The sequence below is a fragment of the Cornus florida genome, unplaced genomic scaffold (assembly GCF_030987335.1).
Source record: "Cornus florida cultivar Cherokee Brave unplaced genomic scaffold, ASM3098733v1 CherokeeBrave_3.0.0_Hap2_Chr04, whole genome shotgun sequence".
Classification (NCBI taxonomy): Eukaryota; Viridiplantae; Streptophyta; class Magnoliopsida; order Cornales; family Cornaceae; genus Cornus; species Cornus florida.
In genome coordinates, this window is record NW_026775574.1 from 20,962,404 (window position 1) to 20,975,570 (window position 13,167).

Here is a 13,167-nt window from a genome sequence, read left to right on the forward strand (position 1 = left end):
ACCTTTATTTTTTGGAGAACCTTGCAGGTTCACTGTACACTAGAAAATATTTGCAACTTGCACCACATAATAAGAATAACAATCTCCAAGAGAGAGATTAGATTTAATTTGTAAATAGTAATAATAATAATAATAATAATAATAATAAATTGCATAAAGTTTCGTTGAAGAAATATGATACACATAACATGGGTCCTCATTCCTTGCAATTAAACGACTATCTTGTAACGAATACAACATATTCTTGTGTTAACTCCATGCCATAGTTATCTGACATTGGATTTTCAAAGGTATATCTCACTGTGAAACAAAGTAAAAACCCCACAAGTTCAAACAGTAAGTATCTTTTGGTGAAAAGCGAGCTCAAGTTGATCAACCTCTCTCGCAACAAGCATGCATAAAAAACCCCATGGTTCACTTCCCAAGTTTAAGAAGTCTACTCAGACGGGCCAGAGATGATTGCATCAGGTTGCGTCAATGTCGATTCATGCTTAATTCCCATTTCATTTGGTCAAGCAAACTTAATTAACATCTGCTCCCAATAACTCCTGTGCCCTTGAGGTGTATGTACTCCCAGTAATTTCTAAGCACCAGCTTCTGGTTGTCTTCTTGGATTTGTACAGACATGCAAATGCCCGTCTCCTGATGGTATATTCATCTACTCTTGCACCGAATTACTCCGTGTCTGCAATACCAGAGTTTTCTGTGAGAGTGCCCTCATGATAACTCTTTCTTATAAACAATATATGATTGACATGAAGCCAGCAAAATTAACATCATTAATATTTGATTTAAAGATATAAATCAACTAGCCATGCCATCCCATCCAGACCTCAATTGACTTTTTCAATCACATAAAACTCAAAATACTAATGTATGCACTAAAAGTTAAGATTAAGATTGAACTTACATTTCACATAAAAATTGGGTGTTTGTTGCACAAGCGCGGTTGGATCTCTTTTCAGCCTTAAGAAACACCCTTTCTTTAACCCTTCATCAGTTGTCTGCATTTTGTATAGAGGATTCTAAGTGAAGCAATGGAATATATTCTAAAACAAGTATTATGACCTGACAATGACAACCAGACTTGTACAAAAAATGTGAGAGAAAAAAGGAAAACCTTTTATGATGTACATTTCTTCTAAACGTACAAAACAAACCCGAATCCCAACTAACTAGGACATTATTTTGTCAACACAAGATGCCAGCAATTCTACTTTACTTGGTTTATATTATTTGATGCCATCATGTAAAATTATAAACTTTTTGGTTCAAATGCCATGTAGAACACACACCGTATCCACCTGACATCCAAAAAGTTTAAGAACCAAAAAATTCCTTAAAAAAATGGTTGAAAAGCAGATGAAGTTGTATACTGTTCGTAATAGAACAGATGAAGAATTATGGATAATACTTTCAGGAGCAAGATAAATCACCTTCTACACAATAAAGTTGGATGTAAAAAGTGAATGCCTATGTTGATTGCTCGAGAGGGAACAACTAATTTTGAAATCAAGTATCCTACCATTAATTTGGAGAATAGGAGCAAAGACTCACTTTGATAATTATATGTCACAATCTTACCTTTAAAATGTAAATCTAATTTAGAAATCAAGTATCATAGTATTAAAGGGGAGAAGAAGAACAAAGAGAAAAGGAGAGATGTAGAAGTGTTCATAATGGCTTTTAGTGACCATTTTGACACCGTAATTAACTGCAATGGCCAACATGCAAACATAACGTCCTGAACAGTTGTGAATTTCACTCATAGTGTCAGAGTGATGGAATGGTATTGGCCAATTTTTTAATACCAGCGGAAAAGAGACTCAATGATTTACTCCCTCTCCAAGAGGGAATCTGGCAAAAAAGAAATTGAATCTATGCTGCCCCCATATTGTCTCTTCAACTGCAAGTAACACAAAAAAAAAAATAGATTACTTCTGGGAGCAGAATATCCCTTTTCATTTAACTTTACCTAGTTAAAACCAAACAGCAGGAAAATTAAAGCAAGTGTATTTTAATATCCTATGCAAATACTACTGAGCTTTTTAGTTGGCTATAACTGTATAAAGTTCCAAATAACCTAATAAAAATGTATATGCAACTCAAACCCCAAGCAACCCTAACTTCAACTCATTCCAAATTCCGAACAGGAAAAACAGAATAAACCCCAGAAATGTGAAATAATCACATGCAACCCTAGAAAATATTAGTTCCTCTTCTTCAAAACAGGATAGTCCTGGGCAAGCATTCCTACTGCATGATTGCATTCAAGATCTTTGAACAAACAAGGCAAGGAAAGTAGATTAATCCAATCTGCTTTTCCAACGATCCTCATAAGCCTCTCAGTTATTGCTCATAAAACACTGCATCAGATTCTTGCTCATTTTATAGAGTAGTTCTTTCGATTCTAACCTTCATCCCAGAGTTTTTTGTTACAGTTTTTTATTTTCCTGAGGGAATAAAAATGTTCAATTGATTATATAGAAAGAAACCAGAAAATGCTGCAATATTCCTAGACCTTAGATATTTAAGGCTATTTGTCCATATTATAAATTATTTAATCCTTGTATCATTTTGCTTCTGACTCTTCAACGAGTTGTGGTTAGTTCATGAACATATAGTATTTTTTATTCATTTCTACATTTTTTACTTATAGTCACTAAGAGTATAATATAGAAATTTACATTAGTTGGTTCCTACTTTGTCTAGTCACGCAACTAAAAACATTTTTTTCTTGTATTACATGACCATTTTAAAAATTCTTGCCAAGTATTGGAAGAAATTGTGATATGGAAGATCACTGTCAGAGAAAATATCTATATTATTATGTATGTTTAAATTTAAACAATAACATGATGTCCAAAGATGCATACCACCATAACTATCAAATTGCTGCTAATGACTACTTGTACAGAAACAATATAAAACAAATAATGGAGTCTATTGAAGACAACAAAAGACAGGAAAAAGATTACCGTGGTTTTGGGTCGATGAGGTAAGTGGGTCTTAGGATCCCATCATCTGAGGCCATGCAAAAGAAAGCTAAAAGCTTTTGTCCACAACAATTCCATCAAAGCATCACAGACAAAATCAAGCTATGTGATCCCATTGTTAGGTTTACCCACAAGACATTTCTCAATTGCTTCATCACAAAGCTCAAGAGTTATATCCATGTTCCCTTCTTCATAGTTCATATCAACAAAAATGTTATATAATTCTGCATCTGCAACCAGACCTTCTCTCCTCATTTCTTCAAACAATTCCCTTGCCTCCAAAAATTTCTTCCTCTTAAAGAATCCCTTAATTAATGCATTATAAGAAGCAACTGTGAGATTAATTCCCTTCTCAACCATTTCTCGGTGCAAAAACAATGCCTCCTTCATATTCCTTGCTTTACTATGTCCTTTTATAAGTATGTTATAGGTGTTGCTATTGGGCATCACCCCTCGAGCGCACATCCCCCTATATATTTCAGTTGCAGAACGCATATTCCTTTTAATGCAGTAGTGCTTCATGAGAGAATTGTATGTGGCAGTATTGGGCATAATACCCTTCTCCAACATCCAATTCAGTAACCTTTCACCGTCTTCTAGCATCCCTGACATACAGAATCCATTCATCAATACACTGAATGTAACAACCGTGGGTTGAAGCCCTCTGTCCAGCATCTCCTGAAGGAGTTCATGAGCCTTAACCATTTCTCCTGATTTACAATAAGCATCCATTAGAGTAGTATAAGTAATAGTATCAGGATGGAATCCTGCTACATCCATGTCTTCCATTAGCTTTATTGCCTGTGGTATATTTCCAACTTTACAGAAACCATTAACAAGTGCGTTGTAAGTGCAAATATTCAGCTCAAGACCCTTTCTGCACATCTCATGAAGAAGCTCGTTTGCTGTATCTACCTCCCCAAGTTTGCAGAGCCCATCAGCCAATGCAGTGTAAGTGACAACATTTGGAGTCAGCCCCATTTGAACCATCTGGTTGTGAAGCAAGAAGCCTTTTTTCATCTCACCTGCCTTGCAGTAACCATCAATCAGTGCTGTATAAGTAACTTCATCTGGTTGCAATCCTTTATCTAGCATTTCATGGAAAAGTTTATCTGCTCCCACCATCTTTCCATTTTGACAAAGCCCACAAATAACAGCAGTATATGTTATGAAATCAGGAATAATTTTCTGATTCTGCATTTCATCAAACAGATTATATGCAGCTGAAACATTCCCAGCTTTGCAGAAACCACCGATGAGAGTTGTGTAGATCACATTATCTGGGGCTATTCCCTGTCTCATCATCTCCCTAAGTATCCTCTCTGCATCCAAAACCATACCAGTCTTACAAAGAAGAAGGATAATGCTGTTGAATGTAAATGGGTTTGGCTTCAATCCCTTCATCTGCATTTCTTCTACAAGCTTCAATACAGTTTGAAGCTCCCCAGTATGACAATATCCGTCAATCACAGTGCTGTAACTTATAACATCAGGCATACATCCCCTGAACTCCATTTGCAGGAGAAAGTTATGAGCTTCTTTTACTTTCCCTAATCGACAAAGTGAGTTGATCATAATATTATGTGATGCAGTGTTCCAACAAACACCCACTTCAGTAAATTCACCAACAAAATTTAGTATCATCTCAAGCCCATCAGAATTGTTTGATAGACGCGAAAGAAAAAAATTACACGAATCAACAGATATAATCAACCCGTAATTCAACATCTTATCAAAAAAATTCCTTGCTTCATCAAGCAACCCAACTTCAACAAGGACTTGGAAGAAAATATCAAAGACACAAGGATTAGAACCCCAATCCTTATAAGTATATATCAACCTCTCAACAAAATGAACAAATGAAAGACTAACATCTAGATTGGATTTTATCCAAAAATTGTGAATAAGACTGTGTGCCATCTTTGGATCCTTTGCAGCAACGGCAATTTGAATGACAATGCAACGGGCTTCTAGTGACGGGTCCCTGCGTAGGCACGCCCAGTCGAAGAAATCCAAAACTAGTCTGTAATCATTCTTTATGTTCATGAGAACCCAAATCAGGTGGTCAGGCCTGAATTTCAATTCATAGGGTTTCAGAATGCGGCGGATGGGCTCAGAGCGTCGTTGCTTAATGGCAGTGGAGATGTGATGGACGAGTTCAGAGTCTCTAATGGTGGGTTTCTTTGGTGAATAATCAGGAAAAGGTCTGGTACTAGTTGAGCTTAAGGATGATAGTCTTTGGACCAAACAACCTCTAGAGAACAAGATAAATGGGAGAGGATTCTGAGAAGAACGCACGCGAGGCTGAGAAGAGAATATTTCATAAAGATGGCCTGAGAAGGCAATGGCACAACACTTCATCTCTATGAGAGGGACCCATCAAATAGAATTTGAGTTGGTGTTTGACAATGCAGTGGCTCTCCGCCATGTAGAAGAACCAAAGCAAAGAGGCCTCTTCATCAGTCCACCTGTATAAGTAACAATTGTGTCATACTTGGATTTGTGCACATATCAGAAAGAGTAGATTGTATCATATAGCCCCTCCATCCCAATTTATTAGTCCTTTTTCGGGATTTTAACTTTTTAAGGAGACATGTTTGAAATTGCCAAGTAACCCTCTGAAGTTTATATATATATATATATATATATATATGTATGTATTATCGAAAAATCATCAAAACTTAATAAATTATTATCGAAAAATCATCAAAACTTAATAAATTATTTAGGGAAAGATGCAGTTACCTGATTTTGAGGGACAACCAAAAATGGAAAATGGGACTAATAAATTGGGATGTAGGGAGTAGCAAATATATTACAAAACAATAAACAATATCCTCTTTCTCTCTAACTAGATTTAGTTAAAGTCATCAATACATTTCAATATCAACCTTTACTCATGCACTAATAAACTCACTCGTGCATTTTGCATGATCATTCAATCCATAAAGTAATATAATTACATATAGCAAAGAATTGGCCAGAGAATCCTAAGAAGGTGGAGGAACACGAGTTGTCAAGATAAAGAAGAAAATAATGATAAGGAACCAACAATTTTCTCTTCTTAAAAAACATATATCCTCCACACTTAATCAACATTTGATAAATTCCTTAGTAATTATTAGTTATTGATGGCAGTTTACTCCATTAGCTAGTACTCGTTCGGCTATTCAGATGGTGACCAATATTTTTTAGGTATAAGTTACACATTTTATGTGGATCTAGCATTCAACAATATATAACATTTCATAAGAGATGTTAAAGAGGGCTAGTTGCTCAGTCATATAAATGCTAATGCGGCAATAATGTTTCTCATAGTGGTTCACCTTCATATTTTCGTGGTCTCTACTATTAGCAGACCAATCTGCCTTCAGTCTTTCTCATTGTCTCTCTCATATTTTCCATGTTCTATCAGGACTTGAAGCATGCACTTCTATGGCTCTACCTATGGGGTGATAGGAGATAGCACCCAAGCCAACAAGTGATGGTATTGCCAATAATGAACCAATTTTGGCCACAAAAACTCTTGAAAAGGCCAAATTGTAGCAGTGCATTTCCTTTTTCATTAGGTTTTACAATGACTAGTTACTTATGTATGATATACGATTGTTTATAACGTGAAACATGCTTGTCTTCAATTTCTCAAGTTCAATCAGAAATGATGATGAATTATTCTATGAAAAAAAAAAAAAAAAAAAAAAAAAACAATTAACACAATTGAATAAAAAAAAAAATACTGAGTTTTTCATCAGTAAAAGAAACATATAAATATTGAACTCCATGAAATTATTTTCTTTCAAGCATTCTACCAAACAATTATTGAGCAACCAACAACAACCCAGAGCATTGAACACTAAAGACCAAACTGCCTAAAAAGAACTAGCTTTTGGTGAAAACCCAACTCCAGAATCATATTAGATTGGTCTTTCCATCGTCTATTCAAAGTGAAACCAGATTTTGTATTGCTAAGAAATCTTCCGAAAGGAAAACCCATTGTTAATTAGAAAAATAAAAAATAAAAATCATGAAATCCAAACAAATAAAACAAGGCCGGCCCTGAGATTGAAAAAATCTCGAGAGGCCCTAGGCGAACTTTAATGTGAGGCCCTTTATACATAAAGTTTCACACGCACAAAAATAAATGTCTATTTTTTGAATCCTTAGGAAAATTTTCAAGTTTAGCATCTCTTGGAGGACCTCTTTCAACTAATAAATCTCTCATTTTTTTATCAATATTTTTCCAATTTCCTGGATCATTAATGTTCAAAGGAAGATTATCATTCTCATTCATATATATTTTTCATTTACCAAATCTTCAAGTTCATTCACATTTTCTTTATTTTGATTCTCATTCATATCTTCATTCATTAAATCTCCATGTTCATTAAGATTTTCTTCATTCCTATGTTCTTCATTCACCAAATCTTCAACTAAACTCTCTGTTTGTGTATTGTTCCTAAAAAGCTTATGAATAGGTCTTTTTGAGATTGAATCAATTTTTCTTCTCTCTTCTTTTTTTTTTCTTTTTTCTTTTTTCTTTTTTCATGCCCAAATTCAAATTTTCTTGCAGACATAAATGATGACAAAAAAATAAAATAAAATAAAAAAAACAGAAATAGAAGTTATAGAATTAATATATATATATATATATATATATTTGTTTTGTTGAAATAAAATGTAGATTACCTCAAAATATAATGCAATGAATATGACACTATAATACATTTTACTGTGCCCCTTCACACTAACACTCAAATCAAGCTCCTCCAAGTTGCTCAAAGCACAGAAGTCTACAAAAAATGAAAATTTTGTTGTTTATATATTAATAAATTTTGTTACTTTATATTGTACTTTGTTTCATATACAATTGGGTGCCCATATTAATTGACAGATTTATTATTAGCATGAAAAAAATTGGAAATATATATATATATATATATATATATATATATATATATTGAATAGTTGAAGAAATGACTTACCAGTCTGAAGTGATGAAAGCACTCTAAAAGATGGTAGGACCGTAGGATGCTGTAATTGTAAAAATTATAATCCACGATAAGGGCCTTCAGCTTGTTCAAGACTCAAGTTCAACCCAAATTTACCAATTAGTCTTTCAAATCCTGCAAAGGGAGATCCTGTTTCAGTCATTATCTTCACAAATATTTATAACTAAAATTCATAAAAATAAAAATTATATAAAAAAAGATCATAAAAAATTTCACCAAATAGGATTTAGTTTGCAAAACAAGAATTACAGTCCTTGATTAATTGATTTAGGAAAAAAAAAAAAAAAAAACTCATACATACAAGTTAGCAGTTGCAGAGAGAGAGAGGGGAGCAAGCTTGAGAGTTGAGAGACAGCGGCTGAAGCTTGCGAACGGCGAACCCGAACTGGAACAGCGGGCGATGGAACTGAAAGATATGGGTTTTGATTTTTTGAACAATCTGAAATTATATGCCGATACGGGTTTTGATATAGGTAATAGGTTTTCAACTTTTGATTCTTGCAGACAGATAAATAAACTGAAGTATATGGGTTTTGAACTTCTGATTCTTGTAGATTTTATAGTTTGCCGTTGCAGAGAGAGAGAGAGGGGGGGGCAAGTTCAGAGTTGAGAACGAGAATAGAGATGGAGGCGATTGGGGAGGCTGAAATGATTTGCCCTAAAATTTTAAATTTTTTTTTTTTTTCTGGTGGCCCATCATTCATGGGCCTATAAATTTTGAGGCCTAGGTTGGTCTCTTGGGTCAGGGCCGGCCCTTAATAAAGGTTGAGTAATACACATGGATGACCATACCTTGCGACCCATCAAACGCAAGACTCTCAGACAAATTGGAATTTTTGGAAGCTTGTTTCCGGAAGATGAGCAAATCATTGCCAAAGCCAGCAACGGTGAGTTCTGAGCCATAACGACTCAAACCCAGAACAATGTGTTTTGGAACTTGGCAAAATGTAACGGGTCGGGTTTGTATTTGACTCGACCAGAACCCATAGGAATAAACGTATTTTAATCCAGCCCAATATGGACAATGGCCTTTCTGATTGTCTCATTGGTCTGTATATAGGTGTTGGGCCTCATCAATTTTTTCTTTTTCTTTTTTGTTACATTTATTTTTAATATTTTTCCTTTTCATTTATTTATTTATTTATTTTCATAGTTGGTACTCACATACACATGCTTTTACTGAGGTTTGAACCCATGACCTCCCTTTGGAAAGTAGGGATCTGATACCGCTAGACCACTAGCCTTCTTATTTTGATAAATTATTTTTATTTCCATTTTGGGACGAAATAATTTTGTGATATACTTTGATTAAAAAATATATTTTTTTATGAATAACTATTTAAGGTCCGAATTCGGTAGTTACAAAATTTAATTTATGTTAGTAGGCACATAAATTAATTTAAGTAATGGCGGTTCTCAATCCCTAAATAACTATTCTTTTTTTATGTATAGAATTGACAACTTCTCCCATATACCAAAGTAAAAAGTTTTTCATCAATTATGTATGCTTGTGCGGCGGATCCAGGAATTATTGGGCTAATATTTCTTTGAGTAGGCTAATACTAGTAATTATTATTTATTTATTTTCCCTATGCTAAAATTGGGTATAGTAAAAAAAAAAAATTTGGATGGGTTTGAGCACACCCAAACACTCCCCTTAGCTCCGCCAACTGTGTGCAACAATAATATTCATTATTATAACAACCGCAGTGGGCTAGCTAAAGCCCGCTTTTGGCGATATGGGAGCTCAAAGCTACTGCACCGGCCTATCTGAAAAGGGTGGGGCACACTTTGCCTCGCAGGCCAGATCGCTAAATACCGCCAGCAGAGCCGTGATCGTTATATATTTTTTTTTTTTTCTGTTGCAAAACGGCTCTGTTTTTTTTTTTTTTTTTTTTTTGCCTTTTTTGTTTTATTCTCAAACGCTCCTGGAACAGTGCTGAATAGGTTATTTTGAGCTTTTTTTTCAAAAAATAAAATATAATAAAATTCATTAAATAAAAAATATATTGTCTAAAAATAAATTTTTTTGGGCCAAAACTAAATTAAAAAACCTTTTTTTTTTTTTTTTTTTTTTTTTTTTTTTGCTTTTTTCCCTTAAAATTTGCTCTTTTTATTTTTTTGCTTTAAATTTTAAATGTGTACCACAAACAATGCATTTGGCCGGTAAGGCATTGTTTAGCGGACACAAATAGTGCCTTAACGGCTATAATTTTTTTAAAAATATATATAATTTTTTAAAATATATATATATAATTTTTTTTAACTTTTTTTTAAAAAATAATTAAAATTACAAATTCATCTACTTATTCCCATAGGATTTTGTAATTCTTATTTTCTTATTCCAATTAGTGCCGTTTAGGAAAAGTACAAAAATAAATAAATAATTTTAATTTTTTTTTCTTTTAGAGTAAAAATTCGGAGAGCATGATGGAGTGCATATTTTTGGAGAGCAAAAGCTGCTGACGTGGCTTTTGGAATTGCTGACGTGGCTCTTGAAAAAGTTGATGTTGCATTTTTAGAGAGCTAAAATTCGAGAGACTGGTACAGATGACCTTAATAATTGCATAATTAATTATTAATTTATTTATATACATATGTAGTTCTCTCTCCATGTTGACATAGTTCCATTAATATCAAAGACCCTCGGGCATGTGATTATAGAATAAAACAGAAAAATAAATCTGAAACAGGATCCATCATTGATGGAATAAAATAAAGGAAAGTGATCTAATTTGATGGATTTAACTATGTCAACATTTCTTTACCATATTTCAATAACATGTATATATATATATATATATATATATATATATATATATATATATATATGTATGTATGTATGTATATATATATGTATGTATATATTTTCGAAGGCAAGAAAGAAGATTTCATTTATTCAAAGGAAAAACACATTACAACTTATAGCTAAGGCTGCTTCTTGAATCACTCTGGGAATAGTAAAATCAAACATTATATCACTTTTCTCTTTCAAACTCAGATGGCTCAATACATGAGCTCTGAATGAGCTTTTCTACCAACCCACTACAAAGATATGATTTGAAACTTGGTGTGCAAAAAGCTAATATCGTCCAAAATAGCAGCTATGCAACTTTGAAGACTCTTTAAATCAAGAAGAACTTTGCAGTATATCAAACCAATCGAACTCAACTCAATAAAAATAAAATAAAATAGAAAATTTGAACCAGTGAGAGACCGTTATATTACTCAGAGTAGTAATTTAATTTATGGGTGTAATATCCCGATATTTTAAAAGATTTATTAATTGGTATTAATTACTTTTATTTTATTTTTTTAAAATGATTTGTTTGATTTAATTAGAATTAATTGCTTTTATTATTATTTTTAAATAATTTGTTTTATTTAATTGAGTGGTTAGATTAATTGTCTTATTTTATTTAGATTATATTTTGTAATTATATTTGTTGAATTGATATGTTGTTTTGCTTTGTGGAATATTATGATTGACTTGTTTATTTGATTTGTGTGTATTTATACTTGTGTGAATTGTTTGTTAATTATTTATAATTATTAGATTTAATTTAATTATTTTATTTTAATTGGATTGGGTTTAAGAAGAGTGAGACCAATGGATGTGGTCTTGGGCTTGAAGGAAGCTTTATTGGGTTAATTATTAAAGGTCCATGGTTACGAGGATATTTAAATAATTATCTTTACATAATTATATTTATATATAATCATATGTATATAAATATAATTAATTAATTATCATTATGGAGGGGTATATATGTCAATATATATATATATATTGATATATATAGGTATACATAAATAAATGATTATTTATGGAAGATATTTATATATATAATACAATATCTATGTATATAAATATAAATATATATATATATATATATATTATTTAAAGATTATTATTTTATTTGAGAATCCTAGTTGGAATATGATTTGGATTTTTAATATATATAAATATACACATAAGGTTTTAGGATTTAAGGTTTACACGTTAAAAAAACATAAGAGAGACATAGAGGAAGAAGAAGGGCTGACAAGGAGGAGGATGGATTTGAGAAGGAAGACGTTGGAATTGGAAGAGACAATCAAAACTTGAAGTGTTGGTTTCGTTTCGAAACCTTCATGCGAATTCTTCTCTCTCTTTCCTCTTAGAACTCATAAGAATTTCACCTTGACTATCAAGGTTTTAATTAAATTTATTAATTAAATTATGGTTAGATTTGGTGAATTAAAAGCATGAATTATTATATTTTTATTTTTGGATTTTTGGATTTTATTTAATATATATATGTGTGTGTGTGTGTGTGTTGCATATATGTTAAAAATCAATGTATAGGTTGATCTTGGACCCAATAGGGTTATTTAGGGTTTATAGAACTTCTGGGTATTTTCTGTAAATTTTAATAATTTTTTGGTATTTTTCTATATTTTTTAGGAATTTATTAGATTTATTTTACAATATTTAGTTTGGAAAATTATATATATATATATATATATATATATATATATATATATATATATATATATATGTATATGTATATGTATACTGTTATTATATATGTATAACAACAATAGAAGGCATCTATAGAAACGGCTTAATAGGGATATAATTCGGGGTGGTGCGGTACATGGCAACATGTGCGCACGCGGATTTGGGCTGTTTATATGGCTTGATGAATATTTGTGATTCAGTGTGTCACGGATCATTTTAGTACGGTGCGCATGCGGATCCTGCGGCTAAGATGAGTTGAAGAAGGACAAATAATCTGGTGTGGGCAAGCTTATCTGGACGCAAGAGGTGAACCAATCAGCAGCTGCCAGCACAAGCCGAGAGTGGTTCAGGTGCGTGAGGGCGCGTGCAGGCTCGTGGACGCGCCTGCCAGTGAACTTGAGCGCTTAGGGGCGCGTGCAGTGTGTAGGAGAGTGTGGCGGTGCGTGAGAGCACGTAGGGATGCATGTGATGTCTCGGAAAGTTCCAATGGGGTCTGGTGATGTTCCAGAATTGGTTTTAAGCCTGTTATGGTTGAAACAACCACTAGAGGAGGTGTTCTTGGTGTCCTGAAAGCCATAGAGTGTTACTACAATGATTAGTAACATTTATTTTGCGTAAATATAATAACTTATTATATTGTGATGGAATGTGGTGTGTG

At 32.9% G+C, this 13,167-nt stretch overlaps 1 protein-coding gene across 5 annotated transcripts; it reads right to left on the reverse strand.

The window, feature by feature from the left end:
- Positions 1 to 133: 133 nt before the first annotated feature.
- On the reverse strand, positions 134 to 8,836 carry LOC132302946 (pentatricopeptide repeat-containing protein At1g05670, mitochondrial). Of its 5 annotated transcripts, XM_059799957.1 has the most exons (7): positions 8,307 to 8,836; positions 7,979 to 8,119; positions 7,683 to 7,786; positions 2,979 to 5,464; positions 1,812 to 1,906; positions 911 to 1,004; positions 134 to 685 (listed from the first exon to the last, which is right to left on the reverse strand). In XM_059799957.1, the coding sequence occupies exon 4, from the start codon at positions 5,355 to 5,357 to the stop codon at positions 3,099 to 3,101; it is 2,259 nt and encodes a 752-aa protein (XP_059655940.1). In that variant the 5' UTR covers positions 5,358 to 5,464; positions 7,683 to 7,786; positions 7,979 to 8,119; positions 8,307 to 8,836; the 3' UTR covers positions 134 to 685; positions 911 to 1,004; positions 1,812 to 1,906; positions 2,979 to 3,098. The 5 variants fall into 5 exon arrangements, with proteins under 5 accessions (XP_059655940.1, XP_059655941.1, XP_059655937.1 ...); XM_059799958.1 differs by lacking the exon at positions 1,812 to 1,906; XM_059799954.1 differs by having other exon boundaries at positions 911 to 1,906.
- Between the last annotated feature and the right edge of the window lie 4,331 nt (positions 8,837 to 13,167).